The sequence below is a fragment of the Gaeumannomyces tritici genome (assembly GCF_000145635.1).
Source record: "Gaeumannomyces tritici R3-111a-1 unplaced genomic scaffold supercont2.3, whole genome shotgun sequence".
Taxonomy (NCBI): domain Eukaryota; kingdom Fungi; phylum Ascomycota; class Sordariomycetes; order Magnaporthales; family Magnaporthaceae; genus Gaeumannomyces; species Gaeumannomyces tritici.
In genome coordinates this window covers 2,590,068-2,606,629 of record NW_008804547.1, presented here as the reverse complement: position 1 = coordinate 2,606,629, position 16,562 = coordinate 2,590,068, and the positions used below count along the sequence as shown (strand labels likewise).

Sequence of the window (16,562 nt, the reverse complement as noted above, 5' to 3'; positions counted from 1 at the left end):
GCCCTTTGTGCTCCGATATCGCGATTCGCCGTGTGTTCGGCGCAACAGCTGCTCCGTGCACGCCAATTCAACCCCACATTTGCCGTTTTGGGTGCCAAAATTTTGACAGTCGCTGCACGACCATCCCCAGATTTCAGCCTGTAAATCCGTGTCTCGCTGGTCGCCACCCCAGTCTGGTTGGAGTCACCACACGAAAAGGAGTCGATCTGATCCAGTCTCGTCGACTGCGGCGACTGCCTGTCTCTCTTTCTTCTCTTGCTCTCTCCGGTTTCTCTCGTGTTTGCCTGGTCTCCTTTTCTCCTGCCTGGCTGTCAATTCTTCGTCTCGCCTTTCCCCAGACTCTCCACTCCTCCTCCGACCATGCTCCGTTCCGCTGGTGGGCAGACTTGCAAGGCGCTGAGGGCGGTGACTCAATCACCATCATGCCGCCCTCGCGTCCTCATCAGCACTCCCACCTCGTTGAAGACGATCGCGGCTGTCAGCAGGGCCGCTGGCATCAGGAATCAATCAACATCGGCTATCGCTGAGAACGCGGTTGTGTAAGTCAACCCCTGGTGGCGCCCCTCGCCCTCCCCACCACCAAGTGTGTGTCCCATGCGTCACGGCCGCCCAACTTCTTCACAGCCTCGAGGCGAGAGACTCTAACACCTCAATTGCACTCAGGAACCCTCGCGCGAAGCCTAGCCCCAGCTTCAATGCTGAAACCAAGGCACGCGACCATGTTCAGCCGCTGGTCAGCCCCCGCGAGAGTGACATGGACGAATCGTACGTTTCCGCCTCGACCCCTGGCCAACCAGCCTATAGCTCGGTCTCTGGTGTTACACAGGCTCGTTTACTGACAATATCCCTCTTCTATCAAGATTTATTGGCAAAACCGGTGGCGAGATCTTCCACGAAATGATGCTGAGACAGAACGTAAAACACATCTGTAAGTCATGGCCCCCAACCTTCGGGAAGCAACATAGCCCCAGCACCTACCGGAACGCTGGCTAACATGTGAGTCACAGTCGGCTATCCCGGCGGCGCTATCCTACCCGTGTACGACGCAATCTACAACTCCCCGCACATCAACTTCGTCCTCCCCAAACATGAGCAGGGCGCTGGCCACATGGCCGAGGGTTACGCCCGCGCGTCAGGAAAGCCCGGTGTCGTGCTTGTCACTTCGGGGCCCGGAGCCACCAATGTCGTCACCCCCATGGCTGACGCCCTGGCCGATGGTATCCCCATGGTTGTTTTCACCGGCCAGGTTGTCACCAGCGCCATTGGCAGTGACGCCTTCCAGGAGGCCGATGTCATTGGAATCTCCCGATCCTGCACCAAGTGGAATGTTATGATCAAGAGCGTAGGTGAGATCCCTCGTAGGATCAACGAGGCTTTCGAGATTGCCACCAGCGGCCGCCCTGGCCCCGTCCTTGTCGATCTTCCCAAGGACATCACTGCCGGAGTCCTGAGGCGAGCCATCCCCATTGAGTCATCGATCCCGTCCATGCCCAGCGCCGCCTCTCGCGCCGTTCAGGAGCTTTCGAGGCAGCAGCTTGAGAAGTCGATCGACCGCGTTGCCGACCTGATCAACATCGCCAAGAAGCCCATCATCTATGCCGGCCATGGTATCATCTGCGCCGAGGATGGTGTCGAGCTTCTCAAGGCACTGGCTGACAAGGCCTCCATCCCCGTGACCACCACTCTTCACGGCCTGGGAGCCTTCGACGAGCTTGACGAGAAGTCGCTGCACATGCTGGGCATGCACGGCTCAGCCTATGCCAACATGTCTATGCAGGAGGCAGACCTCATCATTGCCCTCGGCGGTCGTTTCGATGACCGTGTCACCCTTAGCATTCCCAAGTTTGCCCCCGCTGCCAAGGCTGCCGCCAAGGAGGGCCGTGGCGGAATCGTTCACTTCGAAATCCTGCCCAAGAACATTAACAAGGTCATCCAAGCTACCGAGGCCATCGAGGGCGACGTGGGAGCCAACCTCAAGCTGCTCCTGCCCAAGGTCCAGCAAAAGTCGATGGAGGACCGCAGTCAGTGGTTCGGGCAGATCAAGGGCTGGAAGGAGAAGTGGCCCTTCTCCAACTACGAGAAGGCAGAGCGTACCGGACTGATCAAGCCCCAGACCTTGATCGAGGAGCTCAGCAACCTGACTGCCGACCGCAAGGACAAGACCATCATCACCACCGGCGTCGGCCAGCATCAGATGTGGGCGGCGCAGCACTTCAGGTGGCGCCACCCACGAACCATGATTAGCTCGGGCGGCCTGGGTACTATGGGCTACGGCCTCCCAGCGGCCATCGGCGCCAAGGTTGCGAGGCCCGACGCTCTTGTCATTGATATTGACGGCGATGCCTCCTTCAACATGACCTTGACCGAGCTCTCGACGGCTGCGCAGTTCAACATCGGCGTCAAGGTCATTGTGCTCAACAACGAAGAGCAGGGCATGGTGACGCAATGGCAGAACCTGTTTTACGAGGACCGCTACTCGCACACGCACCAGCGGAATCCCGACTTCATGAAGCTCGCCGACGCCATGGACGTACAGCACAGGCGCGTCTCGAAGCCTGACGAGGTTGTGGACGCGCTAAAGTGGCTCATCGAGAGCGACGGCCCGGCCCTGCTCGAGGTTGTTACCGATAAGAAGGTTCCCGTGCTCCCCATGGTACCGACCGGACACGGACTGCACGAGTTCATCACATTTGATGCTGGTACGTCCATTCGAGCGGCTTGCGCTAGGTATCCGCCTCCTGTCAGTTCAAAAACGCTAATCTCTTCACTATAGAAAAGGAAAAGCAAAGGAGAGAGCTCATGCGCGCCAGGACTAACGGCCTCCACGGTTAATCGTCCGACCATCCTCACACTTCCATCGATACCCAAATCGGCCATCTCAAGCCGCTTATACCACGCACGCAAGCATTCACAATCCGCCCACCTTTGTCTGCAGCCCACTCTAGCGTACCTCCGAGAGAACACCGTGCCAAACCATGAGAGCACATGGTTGGAGCAACAAAAGCCATTGCCTGCCCATAATATCTATGCCGTCTAGGATCAAAAGTTTTGTTTGCCATTTTGTCGGGAAATGTATTTAGAGGGATAGCGATTCACGCGACACAAAACAAAAAGAAACACAAATTTCACAGTTGCGACGGCCAGCGACGGAACTGTGGTCGTTCAAATACCACACCCGTCCTTATGGCACTTCATGACCCACCAGCCTACTAGTAGAGATGCGTACAACTGCGTACAACCCTGGGTTTTGTCTACCTCTGCTGTAATGCCGATCAACCCCTTGGACATACACTATATCGTCTCTCCCAATCATTCACCCACAACCTAATCCTCAACATGGAACGAATGAAACAGACTCTCCTCCTCTCCTCCTCGAGCCAAATACTGACAACAATGAAAAGAGACAAGAAAAACCAAAACATGTGAAGATGCGGGTGGGTATCGAGATAACAGACACAAAAAGAAATCCACTCATAGCGCCGCGGTTCGCCCAGCCATCGGTCCAAAGCGAGCGCGCCTCAGTCCTCCCAGCCGCAGTCGATCATGTTGCCCAGAGCCCAGCGCTCCATCTCGCGCTCCTGCGCCGCCTCCCAGTCCCGCCTCGCCTTCTCGTCGGGCTCGGCGTCGTAGTAGCCGCCGCCGCCGCCGTCCCCATCACCGGTGGATGGCTTCTCGGGCGCGGGTGCGGTGGCGGCGGCGGGCCGGGTCAGGGGCTGCACGTCGCAGTAGCGCGTCCACACGGCCTTTCCGCTCTTGGCGGCCTGGCGCTTCTGCCGCTCGACCTCGTCGTCGCCGCCCGGGTCTGACAGGCCCTCCTCGTCCGGGTCCACAACCGTGGAGCCGTCCATGTCGAGTTCCGGGCTCGAGCCGGCCGTGGAGGACGGCTCGGAGCCGCTGCTGCCGCGGCGCGCCGGGTGTGGGCTGGTGCGTGCCGTGGGCGTGTCGCGGGCGGACGGCAGCGGCCGGTTCGGGCCTGTCGCGCCGCCGTCGTGACGTCCCACGTGATGGAGAAATGCATCAAGTGTAGCGGGGGACGGCTGGGCCTTGTTGTCTCCGCGAGCATCCATGGCAGGCCTCGCGCCAGAGCCAGCCATGGATGCCGAGGCCTTGACGCTTGGATCTTTGGGCGCCGGGACGGCGCCTGGCGAGGCAGGTCTGTGGCACTTGGGCGGAAAAGCCATGTTTTGGGATGCGCGTCTTGGTAGTAAGCTGAAGTAAACAGAAGCATGTGATATGCTAAGATAACAAACACCCATGATACGAGAGGCTAGAGATAGTAATATCTAAAAGCGTCTGACGTGCTCCTTTTTATACACGGGGGAGGAAGAAACAACAAGGCCCTTGTCACGAGCCAAATAGACAGGGTCAAAACCTACACCGACTTCCCCGCACTCGGTGCCGAGCAGGCACACATGGTCAACACACCGGTGACTTGCCTCCTGTCTGTTCGGGGATCCTGGTGGTGTAGACCGAGGCGCGGCGCCTTTGATGATGCGTAGACAGCCGCCGGCGAGGCATTGCACGGGCACGGCCCGCCGCAGGGAGAAAGGCTAATCAGATGGTCTGACGGCGGAGCAAGCCACCACTGCGTTGTTGTCTTCTGGGCGTGCTGGCTCCCTGTGCACTTGGCGGCGGTGAGCGCGAGAATATGATGTTGCATCTTTTTTTCTACTGCCTTTCCCGGATGGGGTGGAAAGTGAAGAGTAAGTAACCACTGCATCGATGTTAGGGAGGTCGGGTGAGATGAATACGAAGATGAGGCGAGGGAGCCGTGATAGAATGAAAGAAACTTGTGTACATGCACGCGTGCCCAATTGGGGTCAGGTCAGCTGCTCTACAAAGTGGCCCGGCGGCAGGCTGGAAGCATCTAGATGACAAGGAGGAAGGGAGGAACGAAAACAAGGTTTTGCGGTCGCTGCGAATACGTGCGCTGGATTGCGATAACTAGTCACTAAGATTTTGGAGGCAAATGTGTGAGGTACATTGGGGCGGGCGGCGAGGGTTGTCGAATCACGGTCATGTTGATGGACGGATCAAATCCCCAGATTGCCTGACGATCGAAACGAGACGATTTCCCCAGCTTTTGAGGGAGACGGGAAGGCGGCAGATCTGCCCCCCCTTGTCACACACACCTCATGAGGCTCATGCAATGACAGGGTTACCCCTTGTCGACCACGGCCCCCCTATCATGTGATCACGTGCAGCGATGGACTTTTTTTTTTCCTGCAGACCAGAACGTCAACCGAACTGGACGGAGCTGCCCATTGAGTTCGACGGACGGGGGCCGGATCGATCAGCCAGGAAAGGACGTGCAAGGGCGAGTCTGAAGCTCGATTGGAACTGGCCAAAGCCAATTGGCCCAAGATCAAGCATTGCAGGCCACGAGGGAACACATTACTGCCAACAGCGGAGGCCGGAAAAAAATCGTGCGGCCCAGAACCACGAACATAAGCCGAACGACCCGACACATTCCATACACCACACCCCCCGGACCGAAGCCGGGCCTCCAGCCGAAAAAAGAAAATGGCAACCACAATATCGAGCCTACGAGGCTCCCTACACCGCAGCCTCGCGAGGCACCTTCTCCCCGCCGCCCTGGGGCCGCAACCACTCCCCACACCACTACCCCTCTCCCGCAGACCAACAGCAACACTCCCGACCCCTCCTCCCCCAGCGTCGCGCCCCTTCCACGCGCACGCGCCCCTGCGCAACATGAAGCCTCCCAAGAAGGGCGGCGGCGGCAAGTCCGAGGCGGCCAAGACGGCCAAGGCGGCGCTCGCGGCGCAAAAGGCGCGCGTGGCGGCGCGGCGCGACAAGGCCGCCGCGGGCGCCAACCAGGCGGACCCCAAGCTCCTCGCGTTCCGGCGCGTGGTGCTGCAGGTGCGCCGGGTCCCCGCCCGCTCCGCATGGGCCGCAACCGGCACCTGCGCCACTGGACCGTCGACCGGGCCTGGAACCTGCTGCGGCGGCAGCAGCGCGAGGCCCGCACCCGCTGCCTCATGCGTCAGTGGCAGTCGATGCGGGCCGCGTGCGAGGAGCTGCGCCTCACGGCAGGGCCGGGGGCCCGCGACGAGGGTTATCTGTACCGCGTCGCCATGGAGAAGAAGGGCGTCTACGGCCACAACGGCGTCCCCATCGAGTACGCCAGGCCCCAGACCGAGACGCCCCCGAGGCAGCCCTGGAACCACGACTGGAAGAGGTGAAGGCGGACGCCAGAGGGTGGCATGGCGGGGTGTCACACCAAGGCCTCCTAACACGATCTTGGTATGAAGCCTTCTAACTCGCACGCTATACGCTCGGCTCCATCGGATAAAAAGAACTTGTACCAAACTGTCTCGTCTCGCTCCGTGTTGCCCGGGCCGGTGTTTAAGACTGTGCATAACTACCGCGGTTAACCTATGTTCACACATCCTTACATGGTCAATTTCCCCTTGCATTTGGCCGATTATGAATTCCTGAATTTTGTACTTTTGTATCAAAATTGCTTCCAATGCAGTCCGAGTCGGGATCATCTGGCCTGAAGGTCCACGCTGGCACCAGCCCAACAAGCCTAGGTCTCCCAACAACGGGAAGGAGTGTCAGGTGCTTTCGCCGCAGGGCCCCTGGTGGAATGAAAAAGAAGAAAAAGGCAGCAAAACAAAGCCAGAGAAGACGAGACCTCCCAACACATGCTAGAGACCTTGGAGCCTCTATCGTGTCCTGTTCTGTTCCTCCTTGTCCGCTGCCCGCATCGGTGTTACAACATGGTGCTGCCAAGAGGGGCAAATAGGAAAGAATCAGGAATGACAAGGAGAAGAGTAAGTCTTAAAAAAAACCCTATTATACACCCGAGGAACAATGAAGCGAATTTCGTGTCTTGGCAGATACTGTGGAACAAGAATTCAATGTGGGGATGCGTGCGATGTTCGACGGGCTCGTCCTGATAGTGAGTGATTAGGCAGGTTGGCGTTTCGCGTTCGAGTCGTAAGGGGTCGTTGCGGGTGTGTGCGGCGGGCACAAAATCAAAAGGGAGGTGATTAAGTCAGTGGCGCGGGGACAGATGAGGGCTGGTATCTCCAAGTCTCGTTGCGTCCATATGCCGTTGACAACGCACAGCCAGTGCAGACGCCGTCAAGACTCGCCAGCAAGCGAGACGCCGCAGTTGCGCCTCGTTCGCCGATTCTAGCCCATACTTCTAGCAATGCCGATTCTGGCCGCTGCCGTCGCCAGCCCATTTTTCCGTTGGCGCCCCCAGACAATTTCGACCCGAGTCAGGAAAGTGCTTGGCATGCGCATCCTCACTCCCCAGTCAGAGTGAGCAGGCAGGCATGGGGTGGAGAAAAGCTGGGCAAGAGGAGCCTGGTTGACTATAGGATGACGCAGCAGCCGGCGCCCTCGCCCTTCTCGAACGTAAGGAGAGCGGCCCGGGTGGCCGCCTCAAAGACATCGTCGACTCCCTCGCCCGACAGGCTGGAGCATTCGAGATACTTGCGGGCACCGACCTCACGGGCGGCCGACTCGCCATCGCTCTCTGTCACGAACCGGAGGCTCTTCTTTCGCATCTCTTCGATGGCCACAGGGTCCTCGCGCAGGTCCTTCTTGAGCCCAACCAGGATGATGGGTACCCCTGGGCACTTTTCCGTCGCTTCCTCGATCCACTGTTGATTCGTATAGACGCCATCAGCCCAAGCCTTTGCAAAGCACTGTTGCGGCTGCCGTTGCCCGACCTGCCCCCGCCATAAGGTGTTGCCGCTCGGGTAACCGATGCGGTGCAGAGTGGGACTTGCTCGCAGGCTCGGGATGCCCACGAGGTAGCACAACCATGTGCCATAGCATGCGGAGTCCGGAAATTTGGCCGTTACACGGAACATGTCCGCTTCACCGACCCTCTCGGGCAGCCGAATGGCAGGGCAGGTAGGCAGGCAGGTCCACCGTTGGCGGCAAGCAGAGTATTCGAGTTGGAAAGGAAGATGCCTGGGGCGATATCATACCTTGTGTTTCACGTTGTCCAGCGAATCTGGCGTGTCGACCGAGAAGCCTATGAGGATGACGTGGGCCTTGGAATAGGCCAGTGGCCGTAACCGCTCATAGTCCTCCTGGCCTGCAGTATCCCATAGCGCGAGTTGCACAGACTTTCCGTCCACCCTACAGTCGGTCACGTAGTTCTCGAATACAGTGGGGATCTAATTGCCGGGTGTCGGAGATGGGCAGTCAGCGACCAATCTCGTTGGACGAAGGTCGTGATCAAATATCGGCATTGGACGTAGTGCAATAACGGAGAGGAACGCCTGGCGACGATATGCTTACATAGTGCTGCAAAAAGAGTCAGTCAGCTTCTGAATCGGGACTCGCCCAGACGACAACGGCAGGAGGCAGGGATCTTGTTGAAGGTTACTTACTGTAGGGAAGTACCCGAGTGTGAATACGCTGAGTAAACTCGTCTTGCCGCACGCTCCATCGCCGATGATGACCAGTTTCCTGTGAGAAGAAGCGGCATGCCGCGTCAGGAATGAATTCGGGGGAGACGGCAGAAGGGAGACGGGACACAGCAGCTCAAAATTGCCGATTACGCGAGCCGCCCGAGGAATGCGGCCCGGGGACAGAAACAAGAGACATGACAAAACGTGCAAAGGTGGTTGCCGTACCTCCGGATAACATTCTGGTTATTTGCGTTCGCCATGGTTGGTCGCGCGCACGAGGGCGAGTCTTGGCGTGTCTAGAGTGACGTCTGTCGGTCCGCGAGGGGAATGAAGATGCGATGCGAAGACGAGGCGAGGTCGTCGCGGAGTGGTACAGCTATCGCAGGATGCAGTGGCGATCGGAGGGGATTGGTATGCGAGGGATGTTGCGCGTCGGGTTTGCTGCCAGTGCCAGGAGACAATTTCGTCCGTTGGGAGCGACAGGTCTAGGACTAGGACTGGACCGGCCAAAAAGGGGGAGCCGTTTGGATCGGATGCGAAAACGGGTGGGCGGGTACCTTCGTTCGTTGGCTTAGCTATGGCCAGGGTTGGCTTAGGTCCTCAATCGAGCAGGCCCCAAAAGTTTCGCCTCGGTGAGCAAACCGTCACAGCCAGACAAAAGAAAAGATGGCAAGGAGAGGTGAGGACGGAAAGCAAAAAGCGATGCGGAGAATAAGAATGTGGGAGAAAAGGGAAACAGGACCCTGGCTCGTCTCACGAAATTTCCCAGGCGGTGGCGGCGACTTCGACGGCTTCAGCCCAGGTTTTGGGGAGGTCCTTGCTTGGCTATGGCTGCCAGCATTGGGGGGGTGTGGGGGACGATGGATCTGATGGGAAGCGGACGCCAAAAAAAAACAAAAAACGCGGCGCATTGTGATGGGTGCAGAGGCAGCCAGGGCGCATTTGACTGGCCGTACCCAGCGCGGGCGGCGTGCACAAGCAGGGGGGGGGTTCGGTCCAGCAAGGCCCCCCGATGTTACGCAGGACTGGCTACATTAGGTTAGTGTGTACCTAGGCGTTCGGGTTCTCTACACCCTGCAATGTCCTCCTGGGCGGCGCTGATATTGAGGCCCATGAAGCTGCGGCTGGCAGACAGGACGCGTGATTCATCATCTCCGGAGTTGCCGACAGCAACGTGGATGTATGCTGCCATGACAAACATGTACCACGCGGTTGGCCTGTGTGCCGGCCACCATGTACCTGTTGCGTCTGGCCGGCTTCGTTGCCGCCCCCAGGAAGAGCCCGAAGGAAGCACCGAGAGCCGGTCTAACCCAAGCTCGGCGGCATCTGAGCCCGGGACTGGCTAGTTGGGCCGGCACCAGCACATGGGATCTCCAGACATGATGGCATCAATATCAAATTTTCTCTGCAGTGCTCTGGTCATAGGTCCCAGAGTGGCAACAAGATGCCGTCTCCACCTCGCCTAGTGTGCGTGTCTGCCTTCTTAGACATTCCATGAGCCCATACCTACATGCAGCGAGTGTGACATGGACAGGAGGATGCACCACTGCATGCAGTCGAGCGGGGTGCAAGCTGTCCGCCCCAGGCCACAAGAGGCGTCGTCGCGTCCCCGGACGGTCTCGCCGAAGAGCCAATCCATTGTGTGCATATGAAGACATGTGTACCCGGTTGCCAGGCCACCTCGCTGCGCCAACCCCAACCTCCGATAGCACACGGTACAGCACAGCATGTGCCGACGGGACAGCATGTACCTCTGTCTGTGTGCCGACCTATCGAGGCAGATATGCATCCCAAATTACCCGTCTGGGGCGCCTCCAGCAAGGTGCATGTTGCATGCCTATCCGCACGCAAATCATGCTCAACAACGGAGCCTCTCTCCTCGGCACACACACACCGAACCTTGGCACCCTGGGTAGGCCCAAAGCCTTGACGAACCTTGACACCAGCAAGTGGAGCCGCGGCCTGGGTTGGCGGATTAACCCAACGTAAAATATTCACCCTTGGGCAATGCGCCTGCACCGCCTCAATTCATGTCTTCGTATCTGGATCCTGGCTGCCGGCCATGCATGGTAGATACCGACCCGACGCATTTACCTGCTATTGTGCTGTCCTGATAGGCCAGAGCGCCAGGGCGAGCTGCCATCAGAACGGGAGCCGAGACAAATCCCAGCTCATCAGCTCTACAAGGGTTGAATTCTAGCTTGAATGAGCCACCATTGAGAAGATCGTCGTCTTGGCGGCTCGGGAGCGCAGCCAACGTTGCAGAGTGATCCGTTCCCGACGACCCAAAGGATTGTCCACCTTCCGAATTTGGCACTGCTGTTGTTTGGGCGTCACGAGGCAACGAGGCTGCACTAAATATCAGCCAGTGGATGAACTAGAGATGGCCTACTTCCACATCATATGTACAAGTTCAAGCGGCGCCCGCGTCAACACCGGTTCGTGTCATTATTCCAAGCCCCGCTCTGGCAGCAACCATCGAGGTGTGCTGCCGATTCGAGCGGAAAGAGACCGCCCAGGCAGTCCACTCACGAGCGACCGCCTTTGAACCGCCTTTGACACGGACTGGCCCCTGTAGGTATTTGGTGAACGGACAATGCCGCACACCCAGAACAAGATCCATGAATGCACAGGGGTCTGTGGCATTGCAGAAGGCCGAACCCATTGAAAATCGAGCACGCACAGCACGCACAGCACCCCAGTCATCCGTCCTGGGTTTTCGGTGCAGGTTGAGACCTGCCATGTCCCGAGCAGTGTCAAGGTGCACGAATCTCGTAGTTTGCCTACAGGTTTTTGCCTACGGGTTTTTGTTGTTGGCTGCGGATCATAAATAAGGGAGGAGGGCTTCGATGTTCACTCATGTCCATCACCTCTGTTCCGTTGTGGAACAGGTAGGAGAAAATGGCACAACAATGTTACAAATACAGACAAAATCTAGCATAAATGTGCCTGCCTGGTCTTGATGAAGCAAGCACGGGGTGGAGAGCGTGCTGGCCGGACTGGTGGAATGGAAGCAACAATCGAGCCGCTCGCATCTGGCAGGGCTGACACCACCAAAGCTTGGGTCCTCAGGCAGAAACAGGCGGCACCTGACCTTGAGTCCCGCTCCCGCTCAAGGCGGCTGGCGGCTTGGCCCCGCAAGTCCCACCACTCACCTTGGGCATGCAAAGCTGAGGTCGTCAGGCTGTACCCTGTGCACGGTCCCCAGCTGCGAAGGTACCGTGGCGGAACTTGTCGATATTCGAACTGAACAACGTCGATTGAGCGGGCAAAGGAATTGTCGTAAACCCACAACACGTACTGCCGACCGAGCTGCCAGTCGCCCAACGAGGCCATCCAGCAGTCCCTTGCAGACCCCGGCCCGCCCTGCGCAGTCTTGCATCGCGTCCGCTGGCAATAGTAAGGATCCTGACGGACCCCTCCGGAATAAAGCCTCAACCCACAACCACCACCCCTCAGCCTGCCGCAACCTCCACGAGCATCGCTCGCTCGCTCGCTCGCCCACTTCCTTGCCTCTCGCTCCCTCCACGACCCGGTGCCCGCGCATCACGCCGAGGCCCCCCTGCTGCCCGCCAGTCCGCCAGCCCGCCTCGACCATCCCTACGCGAGCCTACGATCCGCGGTCGCGTCCCTGGTCCACGACGGCTGGCTGACCATTTGACTCACGACGATTCTAGTCCGGGCCATCACCAGCCCTAGGTCCAACTCGGGACCCATCGCCTACAATTAGCCTCGCTGACTCCACCTCTTTTTCCTGCCCCGCGTCCGCCACGCATCGCCGACCGCCAATGAGCTCCGCGTCCGCCGGCCCCTCGTGAAGGCTCCCAGCAAGCGCAACCCCAGGATGAAGGGCAGCCGCCGTCAGCCTGCGGCCGCCTCTCAGCAGCAGCCGGCAGCCCCAGCCTCTCCCACCACCAAGGGCACCGCAAAGTACACCAACAAGGACGGTTCCAAGTTCATAACCGTGCCCAAAGTTGCCTCATCCACTGCCGACCAACTCTCCCCCACTGCCGCGTCGATGCCGTCGCCGTCGCCCGCGTCCGCGCCCGCTCCTGGCGCCGACGAGGCCGCCCCTCCAGTCAATCGCAAGAAGGCCAAGAGGCGGGCAAAGGCAGCGGCCAAGGCAGCAGCCGAGGCCGACCTGACTAGAAGTATCGTCAATGGCCTCCCTAGCCCCGCGGCATCTGGTAGCCACGGCTCCAAGCCGTCGATCCCCGAGCCCGAGTACAGCGACGACGACCACGCGCACTACCCTAATCACCAGACTCACGGCAACGGCCACGCGCCACCCCTCGCGTCCAAGTCGAGGAAGAAGAAGGGCAAGAAGGGTGATGGTTCAGTGGCGTCAGCCATGTCATCATCACGGCATCCTGCAAGCGCACATTCACACTCGGCAGCTGGTGACCACGGCCCGCCGCCGCTCGAGCACAGCCTCTCCCGCGCATCCGGCATCTCCAAGGAGAAGATATGGAACACCAGTTCCCAGGAGGAGCGCCAGCGGATCAAGGAGTTCTGGCTCGGGCTGGGAGAGGACGAGCGCAAGTCGCTTGTCAAGGTCGAGAAGGATGCCGTTCTTAAGAAGATGAAGGAGCAGCAGAAGCACACGTGCAGCTGCACCGTCTGCGGCCGGAAGCGGACAGCGATCGAGGAGGAGCTAGAGGGCCTGTACGATGCCTACTATGAGGAGCTCGAGTCGTTTGCGAACCAACCCAATCACAATGGCGAGGCTCCCCCGATGCTCGGGCCGTCTAGGCACTTCGCCTCAACCGGAGGCTACACATCCCAGGTCATGCCATCGAGCTATCCACCGCAGCAGCCCTCACGCGGACGTATAGTCGAGCACGTGGGCGACGACGAGGAGGAGGAGGGTGACGACGACTACAGCGAGGATGAGGAGGATGAGGAGGACGAGGACGAGGAGGAGGAGGAGAACGAGTACAGCGACGAGGAGGAGCCCGAGGAAATCCACCGTGACCACCCGACGGAACACCAGACGGACTTCTTCAACTTTGGCAACTCTCTGACTGTCCAGGGTACGCGGTTCCACGAGTCTCTGAATTCCTTGCCTCCCTATGCGAAGAGCTATATGGAGCAAGTACTGAAGTACGTTTTCCGTCGTGATGTTGACCATTCTCTAGGTGGCATCCTCACTGTGGCCGACGACCTCCTCAAAAACGACGGCAAAAAATTCATAGAGATGATGGAGCAACTGGCCGAGCGCCGAATGGCCCGTGAAGAGGACGCCAAGGACCAATACTCGGGCAACTACCCCCACGCCGTTAACGGCGCCAACTACCCCGCCCACAGCCATCCGCCACCGCCCGAGGATGAGGAGGAGTACGAAGAGGACGAGGAGGAGGAGGAGTACGACAGCCAGGAGGATGAGTACGACGAAGAAGAGGTACAGATACAAAACCCTGCTGCCGCTGATACCTACTATGACCACTGCGAACACCACTGCCCGCACCACTGCCCACACCATGGGACTGAATGCTGCCACACCGACGGCGGTGCTCTTGATGCCGCTGGCCAGCCTTGGCTGGATGCTTCAGGCCGGGAATCACAAGCTAAGCAGCCTTGTCATGCACAGGACACGATGACCGAGGAGCAGAGGATGGAGGAGGGGCGTCGCATGTTCCAGATATTCGCCGCCCGCATGTTCGAACAGCGCGTGCTCACAGCCTACCGGGAGAAGGTGGCGAGAGAGCGGCAAGAGAAGCTGCTGGAAGAGCTGGCTGAGGAGAGCCGAGAGGCGGATCAGCGCAAGGCCAAGAAGGCAAAGGAGGCGCAGAAGCGCAAGGACAAGCTTCAGCAGAAGAAGCAAGCCCTTGCCGAGGAGAAGGCGCGGAAGGATGCCGAGCGTGCTGCCGAAGAGGCCGAGCGGCTAGCCGAGGAGCAGCGCAAGGCCGAAGAGCAGCGGCAGAAGGCCGAGGAGCGACGGAGGAAGAAGGAGGCACAGAAGAAGGCCGAGGAGGAGGATAGGTTGAGAAAGGAGGCCGAACGCCTACGACGCCAGAACGAGCTCAAGGAGCGGCAGGCGGAGCAGGAGCGGAAAGCGCGCGAGGCCAAGGAGAAGGAAAAGAAGGCCAAGGAGGAGGCCAAGCAAAAGGAGAAGGCTGCACGCGAGCAAAAGGAGCGCGAGGCTCGAGAACGCAAGGAGAAGCAGGAGAGGGAGAGGCAAGACAGGGAGGCCAAGGCCAAGGCCGAGAAGGAGGCCAAGGAGAAGCAGAGGAGGGAGGAGCGGGCGGCTCAGAAGGCTGCGACCCTCGCCAATGCACCGGTGCCGATAACGCTGGTTAAGCGCCCGTCCCAGCAGCAACCGAGTGCAGCTCTCCCGGTCCTCCCACAGAACCCTCCCGCCAGCGTCGCGTCGCCGCAAATCCCAGTCGCCACACCCGTTATTCCCAAGCTCCCAACCCCTGCGCGGCCCAGACAGGCGTCTCAGCAAGACCCGAACACGGCGCCCTCGGGGCCCGCCCCGTCGATGCATGGAGCATATGCCCAGTCCATGGTGACGGGCCAAAATACCATGCCAGAGGCGACCACGCCCGTGCACATGAGCCCGGCGCCCCTCGCGCAACTGGGCAGAGTTGGTAACCACGGCGCGTCTCCTCTCGACACAGCAACACGGCTAGCTAGCATGCAGCAGCAGCAGCAATCGCCGCACCAACCTAACTATCTACAGCAGCAGCAACCACCTCTGCCGCCGCCCCACGGCATGGGCTTCGGGGCCCCACTGAGCCTCTTTGGCGGAACAGGCCCCATGATCCCCCCTCCTGGTTTTGGGGGTCGCCTGGGACACGACAACATGTTCCCCACAGCTATGGGCGCAGAGCGGTTCAGGACCCCAAGCTCGCCGGGACCGCCCGGTCTCGGCATGCCGATCCCTTCGATGAACGGACATCCAGGCCGTGGTGGCTTCGGTCCCATGCCGCCTCCGCCAGGATTCGCGCAGACGCCCGAGCTTGCCACCATCGGCACGTACGGAAGCCTGCCCAAGGACTCGCCCATCGGACTGCAGTCGCACTCGAGACACGCGTCGTCGGGCTTTGACTCGCCTGCACCGCCCATCTCGCGCCCTGCCCCGATCGGCCATCCCGGTAGCGTCGTGCAAGGCCATAGGGGTTCGCTAAGCGCCGCTGGGGACGACGAGGAAGGCGGGGACCTCAGCGACCCGCCTCACCTAGGCTCGAGCGCCCTGATCGATGACGAGGACGAACCTCTGCCCGAATTCAACAGCCTCCCCCGGCGAGGTGTCGCTCCAGGGCCCCGCGGGTTTCCACCAGTGGCCCCGGGGCCGTTCGGAATGGACCCAACGGGCGCTTTTGGATCGCCTCTGTGGAGCCACCCCGGGCCGTCACACCTGGCAAGTCCCGGCGGCCTCTTTGGACACACGGCCCCGCCGCCCGGCTTCGGAAGCATGGCCCCCCTGCCGTCGGCCATGCCCTGGGGCACGTCGCCGACCTATGTCGCGCCTGGCCTCGCACGACCCCAGGCGAACCGTTCGGTCCAGATCCGGCTACTCCTCTGCCGCGCGTGCCAGGAGCTCAGCGAGCTCAGATCCAAAGCGTCGACGCCCGACCGGTCTGGCGGCAGCAAGACGCGGACGCCGGACCCTGAGAAGGGTTACAACTCTCTCCAAGACATCAAGGCGCAGATCGACATCATCAACCCTGGCGACATAGTCACAGTGGCGGAGCTTCTCGACCTGTGCGACACGGAGGGCAACCAGGCGAATGGGGGCGGCAGCTTCGAGACTCGGCAAGACGACGCGACGAACCAGGTTCACGTCCGCTGGTTACCTACCGACAGTGACCAAGTTACGCAGCGAGCAGTGGGTCGCAGTCTGGGCGAGATCGGCAGCCCCATTATTGGTGGGGGATCTGGAAGCAGCAACTCGCCGTGGGGAACACCCGTGGGGGGCCGATAGGGCGGCCCACACGGTGGCCGACGTAGTGACCGGTGGAGTTGCCAGTAGATGGCCCCCGGAGCCTTGAAATCCGCCGACGGCCCGTGTTCGTTTTTTATCCGCAACGGGCAACATCAAGCCCGGCTGCTCTGGCGCGCCGATGCCAGGGCGCCATGGGCGGTAAAGGGATCGGGTAGGGAGGGATGGATAGGCCCGTGGCCTTGTTTGCGACATGCCAGGACATGGTCATCAGA

General features: G+C 60.0%; 7 protein-coding genes across 7 annotated transcripts; 4 read left to right on the top strand and 3 right to left on the bottom strand.

Annotated features, from left to right (window-relative positions):
• The first annotated feature begins 107 nt into the window (after positions 1–107).
• On the top strand, positions 108–3,202 carry GGTG_05988 (acetolactate synthase catalytic subunit). Its single transcript, XM_009223800.1, has 5 exons — positions 108–539; positions 664–765; positions 861–928; positions 1,008–2,699; positions 2,774–3,202. Exons 1-5 carry the CDS (start codon positions 361–363, stop codon positions 2,830–2,832), a joined length of 2,100 nt encoding a protein of 699 aa, XP_009222064.1. The 5' UTR covers positions 108–360; the 3' UTR covers positions 2,833–3,202.
• A 316-nt stretch (positions 3,203–3,518) lies between these two features.
• On the bottom strand, positions 3,519–4,660 carry GGTG_05987 (hypothetical protein; the record flags this gene model as incomplete). The annotated part of the gene is made up of 2 exons (XM_009223799.1): positions 3,519–4,155; positions 4,377–4,660. The coding sequence occupies 2 exons, from the start codon at positions 4,658–4,660 to the stop codon at positions 3,519–3,521; spliced, it is 921 nt and encodes a 306-aa protein (XP_009222063.1).
• Positions 4,661–5,523: 863 nt separating this feature from the next.
• GGTG_05986 (hypothetical protein) lies at positions 5,524–6,203 on the top strand (the record flags this gene model as incomplete). The annotated part of the gene is made up of 2 exons (XM_009223798.1): positions 5,524–5,880; positions 5,976–6,203. The coding sequence occupies 2 exons, from the start codon at positions 5,524–5,526 to the stop codon at positions 6,201–6,203; spliced, it is 585 nt and encodes a 194-aa protein (XP_009222062.1).
• Positions 6,204–7,346: 1,143 nt separating this feature from the next.
• On the bottom strand, positions 7,347–8,659 carry GGTG_05985 (GTP-binding protein rho2; the record flags this gene model as incomplete). The annotated part of the gene is made up of 5 exons (XM_009223797.1): positions 7,347–7,637; positions 7,971–8,162; positions 8,287–8,292; positions 8,379–8,457; positions 8,625–8,659. 5 exons carry the CDS (start codon positions 8,657–8,659, stop codon positions 7,347–7,349), a joined length of 603 nt encoding a protein of 200 aa, XP_009222061.1.
• A 779-nt stretch (positions 8,660–9,438) lies between these two features.
• On the bottom strand, positions 9,439–9,591 carry GGTG_05984 (hypothetical protein; the record flags this gene model as incomplete). The annotated part of the gene is made up of 1 exon (XM_009223796.1): positions 9,439–9,591. One exon carries the CDS (start codon positions 9,589–9,591, stop codon positions 9,439–9,441), a length of 153 nt encoding a protein of 50 aa, XP_009222060.1.
• A 465-nt stretch (positions 9,592–10,056) lies between these two features.
• On the top strand, positions 10,057–12,060 carry GGTG_05983 (hypothetical protein; the record flags this gene model as incomplete). The annotated part of the gene is made up of 3 exons (XM_009223795.1): positions 10,057–11,615; positions 11,712–11,798; positions 11,859–12,060. Exons 1-3 carry the CDS (start codon positions 11,362–11,364, stop codon positions 12,058–12,060), a joined length of 543 nt encoding a protein of 180 aa, XP_009222059.1. The 5' UTR covers positions 10,057–11,361.
• Positions 12,061–12,243: 183 nt separating this feature from the next.
• Positions 12,244–16,329, top strand: GGTG_05982 (hypothetical protein; the record flags this gene model as incomplete). The annotated part of the gene is made up of 3 exons (XM_009223794.1): positions 12,244–13,432; positions 13,538–13,800; positions 13,990–16,329. 3 exons carry the CDS (start codon positions 12,244–12,246, stop codon positions 16,327–16,329), a joined length of 3,792 nt encoding a protein of 1,263 aa, XP_009222058.1.
• Between the last annotated feature and the right edge of the window lie 233 nt (positions 16,330–16,562).